The sequence below is a fragment of the Tamandua tetradactyla genome, chromosome 2 (genome assembly GCF_023851605.1).
Source record: "Tamandua tetradactyla isolate mTamTet1 chromosome 2, mTamTet1.pri, whole genome shotgun sequence".
Taxonomy (NCBI): Eukaryota; Metazoa; Chordata; class Mammalia; order Pilosa; family Myrmecophagidae; genus Tamandua; species Tamandua tetradactyla.
The window spans coordinates 130741634-130761774 of NC_135328.1; the positions used below are offsets into that span (position 1 = coordinate 130741634).

General features: G+C 61.5%; 3 protein-coding genes across 10 annotated transcripts; 2 read left to right on the forward strand and 1 right to left on the reverse strand.

The window, feature by feature from the left end:
* Positions 1 to 250: 250 nt before the first annotated feature.
* On the reverse strand, positions 251 to 7809 carry NDOR1 (NADPH dependent diflavin oxidoreductase 1). 8 transcript variants are annotated; one of them, XM_077148927.1, is made up of 15 exons: positions 7591 to 7809; positions 7223 to 7300; positions 4590 to 4687; positions 3648 to 3746; positions 3465 to 3566; positions 3127 to 3333; positions 2620 to 2741; positions 2285 to 2505; positions 2101 to 2208; positions 1884 to 1998; positions 1506 to 1652; positions 1272 to 1390; positions 1100 to 1194; positions 788 to 981; positions 251 to 535 (listed from the first exon to the last, which is right to left on the reverse strand). In XM_077148927.1, exons 1-14 carry the CDS (start codon positions 7723 to 7725, stop codon positions 837 to 839), a joined length of 1791 nt encoding a protein of 596 aa, XP_077005042.1. In that variant the 5' UTR covers positions 7726 to 7809; the 3' UTR covers positions 251 to 535; positions 788 to 836. The 8 variants fall into 8 exon arrangements, with proteins under 8 accessions (XP_077005042.1, XP_077005047.1, XP_077005048.1 ...); XM_077148932.1 differs by adding an exon at positions 4826 to 4953 and having other exon boundaries at positions 251 to 981; positions 7223 to 7251; positions 7591 to 7723; XM_077148933.1 differs by adding an exon at positions 4826 to 4953 and having other exon boundaries at positions 251 to 981; positions 7591 to 7605.
* A 104-nt stretch (positions 7810 to 7913) lies between these two features.
* TMEM203 (transmembrane protein 203) lies at positions 7914 to 9280 on the forward strand. The gene is made up of 2 exons (XM_077148936.1): positions 7914 to 8691; positions 8957 to 9280. Exon 1 carries the CDS (start codon positions 8099 to 8101, stop codon positions 8507 to 8509), a length of 411 nt encoding a protein of 136 aa, XP_077005051.1. The 5' UTR covers positions 7914 to 8098; the 3' UTR covers positions 8510 to 8691; positions 8957 to 9280.
* Positions 9281 to 11611: 2331 nt separating this feature from the next.
* On the forward strand, positions 11612 to 19806 carry TPRN (taperin). The gene is made up of 4 exons (XM_077148946.1): positions 11612 to 13439; positions 18890 to 19133; positions 19208 to 19314; positions 19399 to 19806. Exons 1-4 carry the CDS (start codon positions 11631 to 11633, stop codon positions 19459 to 19461), a joined length of 2223 nt encoding a protein of 740 aa, XP_077005061.1. The 5' UTR covers positions 11612 to 11630; the 3' UTR covers positions 19462 to 19806.
* Positions 19807 to 20141: the final 335 nt, after the last annotated feature.

Genomic DNA, 20141 nt, shown 5'->3' on the forward strand with positions numbered 1-20141 from the left:
CAGGGGCGGGGACACTGGGGGAAGGGAGGGGTCACTCCCGCCTCCCCACAAAATGGCCACACAAGCCTGCCTAACAAGCATTTGCTGAGCCAGCCAGAGGTTGGCTACTGAGCCTCAAGCCCCCAGGTCCCCAGCCTGGCTGAGACACCATACACAGCAGGCGTCCACGCCCACACATGACCACCATGGAGGGGTTCACCTGCCAGCCACAACAAACCCCAGACACAAGCAAGCACACGTTTAAAGCAGCTGCCCAGACATAGTCATTTATTGTCACTGACCCCAGGTACTTGCTCAGGGTACTTGCTGCCCATGCCCCATGGATGTGTTTGCCCCCAAATGGCCCTGGCATTTCACCATGAAGAGATGTGGGTGGAGGGGCCCAGAATGGCACTGCCCACAGGCTGCCTGGGGCAGAGGGGATAGTGACGGTTCCCATGAGGGCAGCAGTTCAGGCCTGGCCAGTACTCCAGGCTCAGCCACCTCAGGAGCTCCGCAGGCCCCACTCCTCCCTGGATTCTCTCTGGGGCAGGTCCTGAAAGATGTCGGGTGGCTTCCTGAGGGTTCCTGGGGAGCAGGCAGTAGCCTGGCCCCAGATGGAACCCGAGTGGTGCTGAACCAGCTCAGCAGTAGGGGAGGTAGAAGTGCCAGGGAGGGAGGGGCTGCACAGGCTGCCAGGGAGGGAGAGGCTGAGAGAGTGGGAGCCCCAAGCTGACTGGAGTATGGCTGTGGGCAGAGGGGAAGCCCCCGTCCCACAAGGGGCCCAGAGCCCCAACCCTGGACTGACTTGTCCTGGGAGACGGCATCCAGCGTGGTGTACAGCCCGAGGCACGTGCTCAGGCCCAGGTTTCAGCCTGGTAGCGAAGGGTGCGCTGGAGCCTGGCAAGGTAGCTGGCCGCGTCAGGGCCAGGGAGCCCACCTTCCTTCTGGAAGATGGATATCAGGGCTTCGGCGACATCGGCTGGCATGGACTTGGCACTACTAGAGAGGCAGGTTGAAGAGCTCAGAGTGGCCTGTAGAGAGGTTGGGCTCCAACAAGGACTGAGTCCACCCACCCACGCCACGCCACGTGGCTTGGGGCCTAGGTGTTCTAGCTCACCCTGCCAGGTAGAAGTAGGCACCCTGGCGGTCCAGCAGGTCCCAGACAAGCGGCCCATGCTGCTGAAGCCGGTGCTGCACGTATACCTTCTGCTCCTGGGGTGGAATGTTGTCAGAAAATGGAGGGATGGGCAGGAGTCAGGGGCTGTGGGTGGGCTCCCCCACACACCCACCTGGTCCCTGGAAAAGGCTGTGACCAGAGTCAGGTAGCCCCTCTCCTCCAGCTCCTGCCACTCAGCTTCCCAGAAGAAGTCCTGGTTCCGCTGGCGGCAGCCGAAAAACAGGAAGTTTCCTGGGGAAGCCACAAGGCGGTGCCACAGAGGCCAGCCAGCTCTGCCATCCTGGCCCTGAGCAGTCACCCCGAGATGCGGGTTGCACTGCCACCCTGCCTTGGACCCCATGCTCACCTATCCGGCCCTGGGCCACGCGCTCCTGGATGGCTGCTCGGAAGGGGGCGACACCAGTCCCAGGCCCTACCATGATCACAGGTGTGTCCAGTGTCTTTGGGAAGGCCAGTCCCCCAGGACGCACCCATAGGGGCACCCGGACAGGTCCTGTGGCAGGAGATGGGGATGTGAGGGACCAGCAGAATCAGGCTGAGAAGCAGACTGTGCTGGTGGGCCCACACTGGCTGTGGTATGGACAGAAGGAGTCACAGGCTTGGCCCCCATCCCCATGCCAAGGACAGGCTGTGATGTAGAGAGGAGAGGGATCCCAGACCATAATGCAGATGGTAGAGGGGTTCCAGGCTTGGCCCCTGACCCCAACCCAGGGTGCAAGGCCACCTTGCCCGGGATCCAGGGAGGCCAGCCAGGAGGAGCAGAGGCCTCGGCGGGGCTCCTTGAGGCGTGTCCGGTACTGCACCACGGCTACAAGGATCTGCAGCCGGGAGGGGTGAGCCTGGGGGGACAAAGGGTGTGCTCTGCCACGGCGTACCCACCCTGCCACATCCCAGCTCGGCCCACCACCCACCCCAGCAGCCCAGCGCCACGGGTGCCTCACCAACAGGGAGGAGGCAATGGAGAAGGCACGGGGTCGGATCGGCGGGATGAGGTCCAGCAGGTAGTCAGGGGGGATGGCGCTCGCTGTGTGTGGGAAGTCACAGAGCACCTGCGGGGTGGCATCGCTCAGGAGAGATGGCAGCTGGCCCCGTGGCAGGGCGCGCTTGCCACACTGTGCGGCTTACCTCCAGGATGGTCCTACGGGGCCGCATGCAGTATTCATACAGCTCTTCCTGGCCTTGGGCAGAACCAAACTCCAGTAGTTTCTCCCGCTCCAGCTCATCCGGGGAGAGACAAGCCAGGAGCTCAAAGAAGGAGCGGCGAGGCACAGTAGTGATGTCCAGGTACCGGGCCACGAGGTGCCGCACAGAGCAAGGCTGGGGCAGCTGTGCAGGGCAGGAGATCTCTACAGGAGCAAGCAAGAAACCACGGTGGGCCGGGGCCAGGACCTGGGGATGGGGGCAGGAGCTGTGGGGCCAGACCCAGGACCTGGAGGAGGGCAGAGTGGGCCAGGGCTCACCTGACTCCTGTGGCTGCAGAGTAAAGTACCGGTCAGGCGCCAGGCCCAGCACCTGGCAAAACCGCTGGACATGGGTGGCTGCATTCTCGGGCTGGATCAGCACCACATCCCCAGCAGTGAAGCTGTACAGGAAAGCCACACAAGACTGCAGGAATGACGCGGAGAGGAAGATGGGGGCTTTACTTGTTGGGGGAGGATGCTGGGGGCTTGTGGGGAAGGCTATGTGTTGGGGGAGGATGCCAGGGGCTAAAGGGGTTATGTGTTGGGGGAGGATGCCAGGGAAGTCGGGGAGGGACTGTGCCGGGGAGAGGCAAGCACTCTAGAAGGGCTGGGGGTCCAGGCTGAGGCTGTCTCCACACCTCCCTGCTGACACAGGCCTCGCCGGCTTCGGGGAGACCTTCCTAAAACCCTCAATCTGTACTCTGCTGTGGCCATAGCACGCCCTGTTGCCCAGGGGGCAAACCCCAGCACTGCATGGGTCTGGGGAGCTGTAGGGCGGGCCCTCACCTGATCCCAGAGCCAGTGATGTCAAACTCCACCAGCCGCACGTCCTGGAAGTGCGAGGGGCCTGTGACCCTCTTGTTGGAGACCATGGGGGCCAGGAAAGGCTGCAGTTCCGAAGGGGGCCCCTTAGGATCCACCCTGGCCTGGGTGTCCTCAAAGCATGTTCTGGGGGCCTCTTGCAGGAACTGCAAGGTGAACTTGGAGGGCAAGCTGCAGGCAGGGAGCACACGTGTCAGACCTGGGCACTCCTAGAGGGCACACACCCCCGACCCAGCGGGAAGGCCCCTAGGGTGGGTGGTGCCGCTGGCCCTGGCTGTGTGTCCGACGGGCGCTACACTCACAGGACTCCGGGCAGGATGACGTCCAGGCCTGGGGGTACAGGGTACAGTGTCAGCACTTTCTCCCACAGGTCCCGTAGCCAGGGGTCAACGGCGGCATCAGACCTGTGAGGAGAAGGCGAGCGTGCTGGGCCAGGACAGGCACAGAGTGTCCACCCGGCCTGCCCACTGGGTGCACACACTCACCCTAGGTCATGCTGGTCATCAGCCAGGCCCACGGGCAGGACGGCGCAGCCCCCAAGCTGCAGCAGCCGCCGGTGGAGTTTCTTGGCCACAAAGTTGAACCTGTGGAGAAAGTGAGGCGGGGCAGGCCTGGGCCAGCTCTGTGGCGGAGAGGCTTTCTGGGAAGGCAGGGAAGTGGGGAGCCTTGCTCCCTGGCAGTAGAGAGAGGAGGTCCCATATCTTCCTGGGGGTGGGCTTCCTTTCTCAAGAGGTCACCAAGGCATTACTGGCTCCTTGTAAATGGAGGTCCCGCCTCCCGCCCCACTCCCACTGTGCACATGCGAGCCTGACGGGGTTGGTTCTGCTCTGTATGAAACAGCGTCCAAGGAGAACTGGGGTACACTGCCACCATCTCCATCCCCCTGCACCTGAGAAGACAGGGGCCTCCCCAACCTCGTGGGGCTCCTGGACTCAGCCAAAGGCATGGCCAACAGCTGAGCTCTGTAGTGGACAGTCAGCTGGCCACAAACCTTTCACTTCCTCAGGAATCAACACAGACAGGCCTACAGGCTGCTTAGCGAGGACGCTGGTCACAAAAACCCTGGGGGGAAGTTACAGTGGCCATTTATGGCTACCACCCAGGGTGGACAGGAGGTGCCTGCTGTGTTGTTCTCTAAGCCCTTTTTTGGGTCTTAAATATCTCATAACGAATGTTTTCCACAAAAATGGGGGAAATCTAGAAAGTGTCTGTGCCTTGCCTTGCATATCTTGACAGATGGCTACAGACTAACCTTCTGAACCTTTTAGTCATTGCCTCTAGACCTAGCATGTCTGCTTTCATATCATCTCCTGCTCTGAAAGACACCACTTGAGTATCCCAACTCCCCACCATGTCTGCCCTCTCCCCCCCAGGCTCAGTAGTGGCACTTTATCCTCCTGCTGCCCCTTGCCCCACCCCTCACTCACTTGGTGTAAGAGGAGTCCCCCAGGCCCAGGACGGCAAAGTCCATCTGACAGAGGGAGGTCGATGGCAGGTTCTTCCGGAATATGAACCTCCAGAAGTTCTATCAAGAAATCCCTTGTTAGCACCTCCTGGCTTCCCGCAGCCTCTGGGAGAGGATGAGAGGGACATGGAGGGAGGGAAGGGAGATGGTGGGATGGGGAACCAGGCAGAAGGCAGGATGGGGGCCGGGCCAGCTCACCAGAGGCTGCCTGGGAGGGAGCAAGGCTAGCAGGTGCTGGCAGGGTGGGCTCCAGGCAGGAGCAGGGTGGGGTGGAGGGGCTGCCTCCAGGACCCTTCCTAGGACCGCAACCCCCGGCGCCTTAAGACCTTATTTGATTAAAACAAGCATGGATATTTTTTTATTCTGATTACAATGGCAAGAAATTTGAAAACTGCAGAAAATCACAAAGAAATGGTGATTCCCCAGACCTAGAGCCACAGCTGTCAAGACTATGGGGGTGCAGGGAGGCTGTTCCCTCCCAAGGTAGCAGGCTCTGGGAGAAGGCTGGGAAGGGAGGAGACCGGGTTTCACCTTGGGAGAAACTGAAGAGGGGGGCCATCCTAGGGAGGGCAGGGCAGGGGTGTGGGATTGGTCCCAGACAGCAAGAGTTAGGATAACCTGCTCCCCACCTCAGCTCCCCACAGGGTGGAGGGTGATCTCCTTCAGGACAGCCTCCCTCCTCCCCACTTGGCCAGCGCTCTGAGGGCCCTCAGCCTGGGCCTGTTCCCATCCTTTGCTCCTCTGGCACTCTCTCACCCAGCCTGTTTGCTGACTCTAAACCCCTATCTGTCCTCCCCAGCCTGGCTGTCTGCACCGCCACAAGGCCACCAGTGTGATGTGGGCCTCCCCTCCCCCTGCAACTGCTGTCTCAGGGGCAACCCAGACCCTCACAGAGGTTTGGCACTATAATCATCCCCACTGTGTCCTGTAGCTTCTGTCTCTAGTCTTTCTCTCTACTGTCTTTTCCCTACCAGCATTTAAACATGCCTAAGTGTCTCTCATCTTAGAAATATCTCCTTTTCAATCCCTCATCCCCTTCCACAGACCAAAAAAACAAAACAAAACCTTAAAAGATTCTTCCTATTCATCTTTTACTCAATTTTTATCTCCTGAAATTTGCCTTCTGTCCTCATGAAGCCCCTGGAGCTGTCCTCCCTAAGGTCACTTAGCCGATAAGTCCAACAGGCACCTCTCAGCCTTGCCATATTTGACTTCTGTGCGGCACTGACCGCTGGAGGCCCTCTTCTTGAAGTATCCACTCCCTGCCCTTGCTCTTGGGGATGGTCCCTCCACCCTGCTCCTTCGGAATTGGCCCTTTGGCCCACACTGCTACTGTTCCGGGAAGGGAGGAGCTTCCTTTTTTCACACCTCACCTTCTCCTTAGCCCCTTTCATCTATCCCCACATCTTCCATGATCATCTGGACAGTGCCATCCCCACATCTAACTCCAGTTTGAAGTCCTTGTCGTAGCTCAGCCCTCTTGGGCTTCTCCAACCTGGATGTCTTCCAGACACTTTGCCCCTCTGGGTTCTTGATTTCTGTGAATGGAGCTACAACCAATCTGGCATCTGAGCTCAAATCACCAACGTGATTCCATCACCTTTCTCATCTTCCGCATCTGTTTGATTAAATGTTCTGTTGATTTTACCTTCTTATCACCCCTGGGATATGTCTACTTTTCCCTCCCTCTACTTGCTTAGACCTTCTCTGGCATCCTTCTCACTCTCTTATGCCCTGTTCTCCCTGTGGACGAGTGGAGGTCTCGTTAGAATACAGGCCTGTGTGGCCTGCATAGTGTCCTGGCCCTCTGATCAAGCCTGTGTGCCTTACTGTGATTGCCCAGCTTTCGTGGGGGGGGGGGGGGGCTTCCTGCCCCGCTTCTCTCTCCCTTCCTCCCCTGATGCGCACCTTGGCTCAGTCACACTGAGCTGCTTCCTGCTCATCCCACGGGCCCTGCTTTCTTCCCTGCACAGGCTGCTCCCTCTTCCATGATGCCCGGTGAGTCCCCATCCAGCCTTCAGGACTCTGCTCACACTCCTTACTTCAACAGAAAACTCACCCTGAACCCTCGGCAGGGCTGGATGCCTCTTTTTGGCTCCCATAACATCTAGCACTTCCCCAGCAGCACATATTTCCTGGCATAGTAACTGCCTATTAAACTTGTTGCTTCTGCTATAGCCTGAGCTTCATGAGCAGAAACAAGGCTACTGGGTTCACAGCTGGACCCCAGCACTGAACAGTGATTGGAGCATAAGAGGTGCTCAGTAGACATTCACAAAACTAAAGAATGCCCCAAGAAGTCTAGGAATACACATAAGACCCAGACCAGATTAATATACAATCCTAGAAAAATGGGAAAAGCTACAATGGAGAACAAGGCTATTCTGTGGCCTATAAAAATAGGGAGGACAACCAGAAGCCCGAGGTCTCCCCCAAAACATCCTCTCAGATCCATGGACCTGCAATACACATAGGAAGGCTCTCACTTATTGTGCTTCTCCGACTCTCTAGGCCACAGGAAAGGGTGAGGATATAAGGTGGAAGGTGGGGATCTGAGCTCCTGAGCAAGAGGGAGCCATGTCAGGTCAGACGTACCTTCATGTTGTCAGGGGGGTCTCCTTGGCCTGCAGTTGCACAAACAAATATGACCAGGGGCTCGTTAATCAGATTCACCTCAAGGAAAAGACAAACATATAAGACCTCTGTCTGTTACGACCAGATGCCCTCCCTGCAACCTGCTCTCCTTGCCCTCACTCAGGTGGTGGGCAAAGGGGCTCAAGCTCGCGCTGAGAATCCGTGAGTCAAGCACCCCCCGGCGGCTGCCACCCTTCTACCTTGCCCCACCCTCCACGTCCTAACCTCTTCCCGAGCCTCCCCTCCCCCTCAAACCGGAGTCGGAAGCTGGAGGGGCCAGGCGCCCCGGCCTGCTCGGGCGTCCCCGTTTAGGCCCTAGGGAACCTCACCAGCGGGTAGGAGTCCAGGGCCTGAACCCGGCAGCCCAGCCGCCGACGCCGGGCCTCGCGGCCCAGCCTCTCAGCCACATCCTGGGCCGTGCCTGTCTGGCTGCCGAAGAGCACCAGAAGCCGGGGCAATGGCATTCGGAGAGCCGCGCGGGTCCTCCAGACCAAAAGAGTCTAACCGGCCGCTCCGCCCACCCGGGCGGCAAAGGCGGGCTCCGACTTCCGCCGTCGGCCGGAAGTGACGTCCTTGGACCGCGCCCGGTGGGGGCATGGCGTCCGCGCGAGGCGGGAGTTCGTGGGCGACCTGTGCTGGGTCCTGGGTCCGAGCAGGGGCTTTGGCGGTGCGGCGGGGCCGGGGGCTGGGGGCCGGAGCGGCCGGGTTCGCTCGTGGTCTCTCGTTCGTATCGGCGGCAGGCGCCGGTGAGGCCCACGGGGAGGGTAGGCGCAGCCCCGCGGCCGGAACGTTCGGCTGGACGGCGGCTCGGACCCCGGTCGGGGCTTTACCGGCGCGATGCTCTTCTCGCTCCGGGAGTTGGTGCAGTGGCTAGGCTTCGCCACCTTCGAGATCTTCGTGCACCTGCTGGCGCTGTTGGCGTTCTCCGTGCTGTTGGCACTGCGTGTGGACGGCCTGGCTCCTGGCCTCTCCTGGTGGAACGTGTTCGTGCCCTTCTTCGCCGCTGACGGGCTCAGCACCTATTTCACCACCATCGTGTCTGTGCGCCTCTTCCAGGACGGAGAGAAACGGCTGGCCGTACTCCGCCTCTTCTGGGTCCTCACGGTCCTTAGCCTCAAGTTCGTCTTTGAGATGCTGTTGTGCCAGAAGCTGGTGGAGCAGTCCCGGGAGCTCTGGTTCGGCCTCATCACGTCTCCGGTTTTCATTCTTCTGCAGCTGCTCATGATCCGCGCCTGTCGGGTCAATTAGCCCCGCAGAACCTCGGGGAGGGCGCGCTGGACAGCTAGAATGCTGGACTCCGAGCCGAGGCCCACTTCCGCTGCTCCAGAGAAGAGACTGTCTGAAGGCAACACCCACTCTTGTCCTGCTGAGTGCCGAATTTTCTTTGTACTGATCACGTCAGAAATTGTTTCCACTGCTGATCCTAAAATGTAGTTCTTGTTGTTTCATGCTTTGAATTGCTAATCCTAAATTGACCTAAGAAGGGTCCCAGTCCACCCCACCCCCGACAGTTGGAAATTGCATCTTAGTAAAATGTACTGATGGAATCTGAATATTTTCTCTGGATCCTGGGAAAGTACTCTCTGTCCAAAGGCTGCAAAGCTGGGGGCAGGAAGTTCTCTGGGCAGACTTCGTTACATGCTTGAACTCTGAAAAATGTATATGAGCTTATATACCTTTTTCTCTGTGTTCTAGGGGAGGATGGCCCTTTCTCCATTCCAGCCCAGGTAGAGACAAGAAATAATGTCACATAAGGACATGAGAACCCAAGAGCTGGAAATCTGTCGCCAGGGGAAGGAACTGCTTACAAGGTGCCACTTGGCTTCCTAGCCCAGCAAAGATTGCAGTTTCCTGGACTTTTCCACTAAACCTGTAGCCGGCACTGTTGGCACACCTGAGGAGAATTTAGGCCTCCACAGGTTCTATGGGACCAGAGGAGGGGCAGGTGCTCTGAGGCTCACAAGCATTGAGACCTACCAATGGAAGCCTGCGAGTGGTCCCCCCACCCCCACCCTGCCCTACCCCTTGGCACTGACCCTGCCTGAGTCATGCTCTCCTGAGGGCTTTCATTAGATGCCAGTCAGGTGCCAAATGATAACATTTGCTGAGATGAAAATAAAATAAAAATGTTCTGCTGAAAAGAACAGTGATTGCCTGTGCCTCTTGAGGGTTAGGAGAAATGCTGAGATCCTTCTGCTGTGTGAGGCAACTGGTCACAGAGCAGCCCCGCCTCCCAGGTTTGAAATTATAAGTGGACTGGAAAGCATGGTTACGCTTAAGTAATAGATGGACGAGGGGACCCTCTTTCCTTTGAGAACCCCTGCTTCCTGCTTTGGGGTACAGGTATTTGGCTTGTTTTTGTACTGTCCATGAGCTAAGAGTGTTTTTTTTACATTTTTAAAGGGTTGTAAAACAGAAGAATATGTGACAGAGTGCAAATGTGGGTCTCAAAATACAAGGTTTATCAGTCTTACTACTACTGACATTGGGTTGGATAATTCTCTGGTTTGTGTGGGGGTGGGTGCTGTCCTGTGCATTGTAAGTTGTTAGCAGCATGATGTTAGCAGCATGCTTGGCCTCAACTCACTAGATGCCAGTAGCACCCCTCCAATTATGACAACCAAAAAGTGCCTCTGGATGTCGCCAGGTGTTCCCTGTGGGCCGTATTGTCCTAGTGAGCACCCCTGGGCTAAAATATTTCCGCCCTGGTTTCTTATCTAGTCTTTCACAGAAAGGGCTTGCCCACACTGCTCTGGCACATCAGCTTGGCTGACGGTATGACCTCTGTGACCCCTGTGGGGTAGGTGTCCAGTGGCCTGGGCCTGTGAGGTATTTAGTTTGGGGAGCCTTCTCTGGTTTCTTCCATGGCTGTAACAATGTATTTTCCCAGCACTGCGTAACTTCCATCCAAGTAAGCTAGAAACTGTGCTTTGCAAGTGGATTTCCTTTAGATTTTGGTTTTCCTGGTTTATTTTGCTACTTTTTAAAAGCATTTTAAAATTTTCTTGTATTATTTTGATAATTAAAAATTGGGTAATCCTGTTGGTGTAAGAATGTGCCTAGAAAGGCTTGGCTTCCTTTGGGAAAGGTGATTTGAGAAGGGCCTTGAGGGAGGAGACTCTAGGCATCTGGAAGGCTAAAATCCAAAGTTCATTTTCTCCACTCTGAGACAAGGCAGGAGAATAAGGCAGCAAAACAGTTAAGTGACAGCTGCAGACTGCCAAGGAACCCAGAAGCCAAAAGGTATCCCCAAGCCAAAACCTCCACCTGGGCTTGGCAGAGACAGAGGCACCTTGGGAGGCTCAGCCCTGAAGATGCATGGCATGAGAGGCAGTCGTCTCTCATCACCAAACAAGCTGCTGGTGGCAGCAGAGGTGATGGGAAGATGTGTGACAGCTGGCTGGGTTGTCAGTGTTCCCAATGTCCCCTTCTCCCAACGACTCCTATCAATCTTCCTTACTGCCCATGGGCCTGAAAGAATACTGCTGGCAGGTTGTGCCTCCAGGGCAGGTGGCATCTCTGTCCCCGTGTTGGGATGGGGTGGGAGGGAAAAAAAGCTATGGTAACTCAGCCTAGAACCACGCTTAGCCTGACTTTTCTGACTCTTTGCGTAGGAGAGCTCTTCCAGCATCATACGGCCCTGTGGGTCTGCTGAAGTGTGGGGAGGAAGTGCCCTTCCTTTGCCGCCTCACAGGTTTGCCTGCTCACACAGGTGCTGGGCGGTGTGGATGGCCAGCGACACAGTAGAGGCTCTCACGCTGTTCGAGGAAAAGACATTGGGAGCCTGTAAGAACAGGGGCTCCTGGTATGATTCCTTAAGACTGGGTGAAGCTTCAGAATTTGTGCCCTTCACCACGTTCCGCGGGGCACCCACACCTGAGGGACACAGATGGGTGGTAGGGCCTGCATCCGGACGGAGCTGGCTGGCCGGGCCCCAAGGTCATCCACGAGTCGAGCCGGGCCCCAGGGTCCCTCCGGGTTACCCCTCCAAGACCCGCCCCCTGCGGCCTCCGGCCGGAGCGCAAGTCGGAAGTCGGGAAGCGGCCAATGAACGGGGCCAGGCGCATGGGGCCTGTGCAGGAGGCTCGGCCAGTCCGGTCGGGCGTGATCCAATGAGCCACTTGGGGAGGCGGATCAAGGCACTCCTTCTCCAATCAGCAGCGCTACTTCCAGGGCCGGGCCTCCGGACAAACCGTTCTCCCTGGCTATAGGTGGGGGCGTGCGGCACGGGGCGGGTCTGAGCTGGCCTCCTCCAATGGGCGGTGGCGCGGGAGGGGGCGTGGCCTCGGCCGGCCGGGCGCGGGTCAGTGGTACTCAGTGACCGCGCGCAGTTCGCGCAGTCCGCGCTGCCGGCCGGCTGCAGTGGACTATGGCGGGCGTGGGGCGGCCGGGCTCGGGCGCCCGTGGGGTTCTGCCCGCCTGGAAGCGCGAGGTCCTGGAGCGCAAGCGGGCCAAGCTGGCCGCCCTGGGCGGGGACCCGGGCCAGAGACCCGGGGCCGGGCCAGGAGAGGGAGCCGAGCGGCTGGTACTAGACGAGAGCCTGGGCCCGCTGCGTGAGAATCCGTTCATGCGGCTCGAAGCGGCGCGGCGGCGCGGCGCGGGCTCGGCGGGGCGTATGGGGCCGGGCGCGAGGCCGGTGCTGGAGCTGTGCGCGCGCATACCAGGCGTCCGCACCCTCCGCGCCGACCGCGTCCTGATCATCGAGTCGGCGCCCGGCCTCGCACCCCCGCCACCGCCCCGTGACCGCCCAACCACGGAGATCCGCGCCGCCGAGGTGCTGGTCTACGAGGCGGTGCCGCCGCCGGGCCGGGTCAGCCGCCTGCTGGAGAAGTTCGACTCGCCGCCCGGAGCCGCGCCGCGCGCGCCAGCCCCGCCGCGCCGCCGCGCCAGCCCCGCGCGCGCCCGCCTGCCGCCACCACCGCCGCCCGCCGCCCCCGGCCAGCGCCTGGGTGAGCGCGCAGCCTGGTTGGAGCCCGAGCGCGGCGCCGGCTCCGGGGCCCCGCGCAGCGCCTTCGTGCAGAAGACCGGCAGTAACTCCTTCACCGTCCACCCCCGGGGCCGGCCCCGCGGCGCGGGCGAGCGCCCCTTCCCCAACGGGCCCACAGTCCCCGAGTCCCCGGCCGGCCTTGCCAACGGCCTCGCGGGCTCCCTGCCGTCGTCAACTGTCCCCGGCACGGCGCAGGACTGGGGCGACTGGAAGCCAAAGGTGGAGTCGGGGGAGCACCCTCTCCAGCCGCGCTCCATCCCCGGGACTCCCAGTGCCACTGCTGCCGTGATCCCGGCCTTCCTCGGCTCCAGCCCTGCCAGTGCCACCCCCAGCCAGCGCCGGTGGGTCTCCGCGGCCACCAGCGCCAACGACTCCTTCGAAATACGGCCGGCGCCCAAACCAGACTTAGAGAGCGTTCCTGCGGGAGACCTGCAGGCGCGGGCCCTGGCTAGCCTGCGTATGAACTCCCGCAACTCCTTCGTATTCGTACCCAAGCACAAGGCTCCGGGGGCCTGTCCTTCCCGGGAAAGGCAGTCCTTGGAGCCGCCAAAGGAACAGGTGGGCTGGGCCTCACAGCCACAGGAGCCCGCAGCCCAGCTGGTGCCTGAGGCTGGAGTGCCTGCCTGCCCGAGGAGCCCCTTGGGGCAGGAGGAACTGTGTGCGGTGGAGCAGAGGGGCTCCCCCAGAGCAGCCACTGCCCTCGCCAACAGGGTTGCTAGGTGGCAGAGGCCCTCCTCACCTCCCCCTTCCCTGCTGGCCCCCACCAAAGCTGAGCCCGCTGAGGGTTTACAGGCTCCTGGCCTGGCCAAGAATGGCTGGGAGTCTGGGAGACCTGGGCTCCCTATCACCTTCATCGATGAAGTGGACTCGGAGGAGGAGGCCTCCCAAGAAGCCAAATTGTCCTGTCCAGGGGCTGGGGTGCTCCACCGCCCCCATTCACAGCCTGCCCAGCCAGAGCCCTCCCCAGAGCTCTACCGTCGAAGTGGCAGCACCTTCACAGTGGTGCCTAGAGGAAGGCTGGGGGTACCAGAAGATCAGCCTCCCGGGGGTCAGGCCAACGGGGTGCCCCAAGCTGCCCTGGGCACCATGTCAAAGAAGCGCTACCCCTCCGTCCATGAGATTGAGGTCATCGGTGGCTACCTGGCCCTGGAGAAATCCTGCCTGACCAAGGCTGGGTCCTCAAGGAAGAAGGTTAGTGTAGGGGCAGGGCCTGAGGGAGAGGACGATCAGGGCCCCTGTTCCTGGGACACCTGGTCTGGGTGAATGAATGGCTTCTCTGTGGGCAGGAGGGGACTTGGGGAGAACCACGGCCTGGGTCTCAGGGGCCTGGGGCCAGGTCACTTGCCTTTTGGTCCTTGCGGCTCTGTCTGGAAGTCTCCCCGGGGGCCTGTGTTGGGGGAGGCCTGACCCATGCTGGGGGGAAGCAGCTGGGCCTCTTGGCCCCATCCCGGAGCCCTGGCATGTGTGGCCTGCAGGGGCTTGTGAGGCTGTCAGTTTGGGATCCAGCCCGCCTCAGTGGCTCTGAAGGCATCCTGGCTCAGAGCTGGGAAGGACGTTGCCTACAGCAGCATTTGGGGAGTGTTTGGTGTGTGCTTGATCTCTGCCCTATGCGTGGGATGCTTGGGTGCAGTCATGACCAGCTCTTGCCTTCCGGGAGAGGGGAGGCCTCGGGCAGAGACCCTGGACATAGGGTAGGCCTCTGGGGATCCCAGGAGCCCTGCTTGGAGCTCTGAGATGGTCCACTGGTGAGCACCCTCGCTGTACAGCCCTGCCTCGTAGCCTGGATCCTTCTGGCACTAGGAAACGTTCCTCAGATTCTTCCTGGTCCCTCAGCTTCCGTGTTTGTCCAGGGGCAGAGTCCAAGGCTAGCCCCACGTGACTGCCCCGTGCTGGGATGGTTGGTGGGCATCCCCTCTGGCCATGTCCCTCCTGGCACCACCCCTCTGCCTGGCTGGTGGCCAGGCTCCTCAACCCTGCCCTGCCTGTCTCCTCTAGCCTTCCCCTCTGGGCTGCCTTGGCACCACCCCTCTGTGGACCACCCTTGGGCCCCGGCACTGGTGTTCCTGCCAGCTCCATCTGCTGGGCTGGGACCCATGCCCTGTCACCACAGAGTGCTTTTGGTGGGGCAGCCTCAGGCTGAGCCCAACAAAACCCCTCTGCCCCCCCTCCCAGTCCCTCCCCCTCCCCATTCCCTCTCCCTCCCCTTCCCTCCCCTCCCCTCCCCCTCCCTCCTCCACCTTCCTGCCCTTCCTTCTTTCCCCCTTCTCCTCTCCCTCCTGCCTTTCCTCCTCTCCTTTCTCCCCTTCCCCCTCCTCCCTTTTCTCTTCTTCTTTCTCCTCCTCTTCTTCCTCAGCTTCGTCCTCACCTCTGCAGGGTCATGGAGGCCCCCACCCCCAAACCCATGTCCCCCATCTTTGCCTCTGCTCTTGGTCCTCAGTCCTCTGAGGAGAGGAACCAGCTGCTGCCTCAGTCAGTAGCTATGGCCCCCAGCCCACCCCTCTTCTGCCTCTGCCCCTGCTGCTTCCTAACCCCTAGGGTGGGTGGGTTAGAGAGGCTGCCCTGCCCCACCTGGCCCTGTGTGGGCAGAGGTGATGAGGTTGCATTGATAAGGAAACCAAGGTCTGGGAAGGTGAAGGGTCTGGCAGGGCTGCGAGGCTTGTCAGGTAGGATTGCGGTTCAAGTTGCTGTTTCTAGACCCCCTATGCTTGACCACTTCCATCTCGAACTGGCTCCTTTCTGGGACTTAGACTGCGACCTGAGCCTGGTCCCTCCTGCCCTGCACCAGATAGTACCATGTCTGGGGTGGGAGGGGGAGGGCGGCCCTGCTGGCCGACAGGGGAGGGACATGGACCAGAATGGCCATGCAGCCTCCATGCCGGCCATGGCCAGGGTTCCAGATGGATGGCGTGTGGTGCAGTCGAGTGGCCTGCCAGGGTCCCGTTGGAGTGACTTGTCCTGCTGGGTGTGACTTCCTGCCTGGACAGGATTAGATGGCCTTGCCTGGGAGAGTCTGGAGAGCCTGTGGGAGGAGGCAGGAGTGAGAGCTCAGCCCTTTGCAGTGGCTCAGTGGCTGTGGACACGGCTGGCTTTTCCACCCCTCCCTCAGATCTCAGGCAGTCATACTCAGAGGTTGCCCCCTCCGGCCCTGGGCAAAGCCATATGCCCTGCTTTGCTCTCTAGGTGTGGCCTGCTGGCACTTTGGGCATGGTGGGGCAGAGATGGGGAGCACTGGGCTTTTCTGGGAGGCCAGCAAGGGCAGCTGTGCGGTGGGTCTGCCTGGGCAGCGGGAGCAGGGCTGGGCGTGCCCCGGTTAGGGGTCGTGGGAGCCACTCACTTGGCTGCCCTGCCTGCCCGTGTGCTCAGGTGGCCTACCAGGGGGCACATGTCCCTGCTCATTTACCTGTTGACAGTATGCCCCATCCCTGCCCTCGTTTCTCGGCTTGGCTGCAGCCACCACATGTGGACCACAGCCTTACCTCACCTCCTCCATGCAGCCCTGGCTCCTGGGCCGACCTCGTGCTGTCCGGCCACTTTTGATTGCGGAGCTCACCTCTCGCCTTCATTGAATGGATCTTCTGCCCTTTGCTGTCCCCACTCTGCTCTCTGTGAAGCGCCTGTGACCTGCCTCTACCCAGCCCTAACTTCTCCTACCTGCTCTCTGCCCTCCACTCGCCCTCCTTGCTCTCCTCTGTGCTCCCCCGACCCCCTGCCTTCTTCTGCCCCCTTCTCAGCACCCCCCAACCTCTTTACTCCTGGTCCTCCACCCAGCCTGGGTGCGTCCCTGTCCCCAGGACTCTGTCATAGTGCCCAGGCCCCTGCGGCCTCCCCTTCAGTGATGGCAACTTGCACCTGCGCTGCAAGGCCTTTTGCCTCTGGGCGGCCCGTCTCCCCTGCCGGCTTTCCTGTGTGCCCCCACCTTCCTCCTGCCGGGGCCCACCTGCTGTGGACGTGGAGTCCAAGGCCGCCCATAGCCCATGGCCTGCGCCCCTCCTCCTACCTACCCTTCTCCTCCCCCTTTTTCCCGTGCGTGCCCCCTCAGTGGTCTTCCTCCCAGCTCACAGCTCCCCGCCTGGCCCTTCTCCGTCTGGCCTCAGAATGTCCCCTGCACTGTGGCTGCCCTGAGCTGGCGGCTGAGGCTCCTACAGTCCTGGGTGGGGGGTGCCAGGGGGCTGCATGGGCAGTCGTGTTGGCCCCAAGGAGGGGCTGGGGCTGACCTGGGAACCTCCCCCCTACCTAGGTGGGCTGTGCCCACTGCGGCCTGGAGCCTAGGGTGGACGCCCGTGGGTTATCTGACTGGGCGTGCTGGGCAGGGTGGGGCGAGGGAGAACAAAAGGGCCCTGTAAACTGGGTGGCTCAGCTGGTGCGGTGGTGCGGCGGGCAAAGTCCTACGAGACTGGGCACTGCCTCACCCCCCCATGTGTCCCCTGCCCTGAGAAGCATGAGTCATGGGTGTCCAGTGACCCACTGACATATCCACACAGAGAGAGGAGGAGTTGGGCAGAGCCGGGCCCAGGGATCAGAGGCAGGGTAGGTGGGATGGGGCAGGAGCCCCCAGGCCCAGCTGGGCCCACGCAAGACCCCGGGTCGCTGGCTGAGGTGCAGCTCCCGCTCCGCCGCCAGACCGTGCCAGCCTGTGCCTGCCGCACACACGGCCCCCTCAGCTCCTCTGCCAGGAATGGTCATGTGCCCGCTAATCCGGCCACAGGCCCGTCCTGTGTCCTCCGCGGGGGGTGGGGGTGGGGGATGGGCTGAGGATCTTGGGGACTGATCCTTTGGTCACCTGGGGGGCCTTGGGGAAGGGGGAGGCCCCCCGCCTGCCAGCCCCTCCCTGCCTTTAGGCTCCCCCACCCCACCACGTCCCAGGGAACCAGCCCAGGAGGGCCAGGTGACCCTGCTGCCTGGGAGGGGTGGCGGGGCTGGCCACAGCTCAGGCCGATAGCAGGGAGACCCTGGTGACCACTGTCCCAGCCCCCTGGGGAGGGGGCACAGGGAGGGTGGGGAGCCTGGCTCCTTTTGTCTCTGGGTCCCCCTTGGTCAGCTCCTGCTGCTGGCTGGGGCTGTCCACCCGGGCCAGGGCGGTGTGTGCCTGTGCGAGCAGGCAGGGGCTCGGTGGAACAGCGCCCCGGTCCTGGTGGTCCTGGCATACCCCCAAGCCCCGCACAGGTCAGGCCACCCTGGGCCTCTGCTGCCCCCTGGTGAGGCCCCCGTGGGGTGCCATCTTCTCGGGGGCGGCCAGGTGCTCTGGCTCCTCCCAGAGGAGGAGGAGGAATCTGAGCCGGCTGTGGGTGTCCTGTACCCAGGAGCAGTTTAATGTTTCGAGCTCCAATGGGGCTGCTCCCATCTGCCACAGGTGGGCAGACGGTCATGTCCACCACGCCTGGCCCTCCAAGCAGCGCCAGGGATTGATCAGAAGGCACCCCAAGGGCTTTGTGCCCAACCCCACACGGCCTGGCCTTGGGGCTGCTCTCAGACTCCTGGGGCTCTGAGGCTGGGCATGGGACAGGGAGAGGGAATCTGCCCTGCGTGTGGGTTTGTGGAGCCAGGGGGGCGGGGGTGGCCTGGGAGGGGGACCTGGTGGTGGGGTTGCCTCCCAGGCCCCATCAGAGCAGGTCTCTGCTCTGGTGATGGTGCTGGTGCCACTTTCCTGTTGCTGGCACACAGCAGCTGCCTGTGGAGGTGGTCCCTGCTCAGCTGTCTGGGCAGGATTATCCAGGTGCCCAGAGTCAGGTGTGAATGGGCCCTGGAGAGAGGCCCCAGCCACAGCAGAGGCTGCTGGGAACCGGGCGGGGGATGAGGTGAGTGGCGAGGGGTGGGTAATGGGAGCTGGGAAGGGGGGAGGGGTGGCAGGCAGGGAAGGGTGCCGGGAGTTGGGGGTGTATGTGGGTGTGTACTGGGAGTTGGGGGGAAGTGCTGGGTGCCAGGGGAGGGGTACCAGAAGCCTGGGGGGGAGGTGGTGCTTGGAGTTAGGGTTGGGGGTTGTGCTGAGGTCGTGTGTGTGTGTGTGTGTGTGTGTGTGTGCGCGCGCGCTGGGATCTGTGGGGAGGTGCTGGGAGCCAAGGGAGGGGTGCCAGGAGCCAGGAGGGTGCCTCGAGGAAGGTACAGCCCCCGTTGACCTTGCTCCTGACATGGAGCTGCTTGACTGGGAGGGGCCGTGCCCCAGAGATCAGAGCAGTATTCCCAGGGCCAGCCAGCTACCATCCTGACCCTGGTGACAGTGGCAGGGCAGGGCCGGGCCGGCTAGTGGCTGTGAACCCCCAGGAAGGGGGATGTGGGAGCTCCTGGCTTGGGGTCTGCAAGTTCCTAGGCGTGGCCGTAGACTTGTGGGCACTCTGACCTGGGGGCTGCCTACGGCCTCTGGTATCCCAGCCGGTGGGGGGAGTGGGGACAGGGAGGCTCTGGACGCTGGGTCCTGGCTGGAGCCTGGCCCCTGGGAGGGGTGGGTCTCCTGAGGAGCCCAAAGGGGAGGCCCTGGTTAGGCCACTTGCCGCATGTCCTGAGCCTGCCCGGAGGGGCTGTTGTCACTGGGTCAGCCTCCTGCCTGAGAGCCCCTGCATGGGACTCCATCGGCCCCAGGCCTTTGTGGGCAGGAGGAGCCCCAGGTCTGGATGCGGGCCATGCTGACGTGAGCTCTCTGCCCCCAGATGAAGATTTCCTTCAATGACAAGAGCCTCCAGACCACGTTTGAGTATCCTTCTGAGAGCTCCCTGGTGCAGGAGGAAGAGGCAGACAGGGACGGGGAGGGGCAGCAGGAAGAGGAGGAGGACGAACAGGAGGAGCCATGCTCCGAGGGGGCTGCGGAGAGGCCCTTTGGGCTCTTTCTGCCCCGGGCCAAGTTCGTGAACAGCGTGGGCCCCGAGGGCGCTTGGCTGCCCGACAGCAGCTCAGGTGAGTGCCCCCCGAGGGCCCTGCCCAGGGCCGTGTGCCTGGGCTGCATGTCCACACAAGTGGCCTCCCCACAGGCCTGTCCAGCTACACTCCAAAGCATTCCGTGGCCTTCAGCAAGTGGCCTGAGCAGATGCCAGAGCCAGCTCTGAGTGAAGGGGAGCCGCTCCCAAAGGAGATCATGGTGAGTAGGGGGCCGTCAGGCAGCGAGGGTGTTTCTGGGGCCTGGATGAGTCCCAGGACACCCACTTGTCCATCTCTTTGGCAGCTCACACCCGCCAGTCAGAGTGACCTCTCGGACTTCCGCAGCGAGCCAGCCCTGTACTTCTGACATCTGCACAGCCAAGACGGGCAGGCCAAGCCCCTGAGGTGCCCCATGGGCCAGGCCACGCCTCACTGCCCCACAATACCCCACCTCCCGTTCTGGGCTGCAGGACATGCCAGGACGGAAAGACAGGGCCTGACTGGGTGTCATTCTCTGTGGGTGGGCTCCAAAGTACAGCAGAGTGGGCACTGCCCAAGGGGGAGGGCCAGGAGTCCTGCAGGACAGTGGCCCTGTTTGGAACAAGGCAGGAGCCTACTAAGCCCGGGCTCCCCGCCCCCACCAACTGCCCACCTCCCCTAGCCGAGTCTGTTCTGTCTGACGAATGGACCCAATAAACAGCACTGGACAAGGCTGCCTCTCTTCTCTGGATGGTCTGCTGCCTGGCCTAAAAGCTGCGGGACGTGGCGGGGGAGTGGTAGAGGGCAGGGCTGGGATCTTTGAAGTGCTGTTGCTGGAGGAAGAGGCCAGAGAACAGCAAGGAGTCTACGTGCCCAGACCCTCACCCCTATCCCCAAACCCAGGTCTCCCCTCCCTCACGCCTTTGCCTGGGGTGGGGTGGGGGTGGGCACCTGTCCTGTGTGCTACTCTGGGGGTCAGAGGCCCTGGAGGCCCTTTGGGGAAGCAGCCCACTCCCATCCGGCAGCCTCTCCCAGGGCTGGCTAAGACCTGAGCTCTGGAATTCTGTG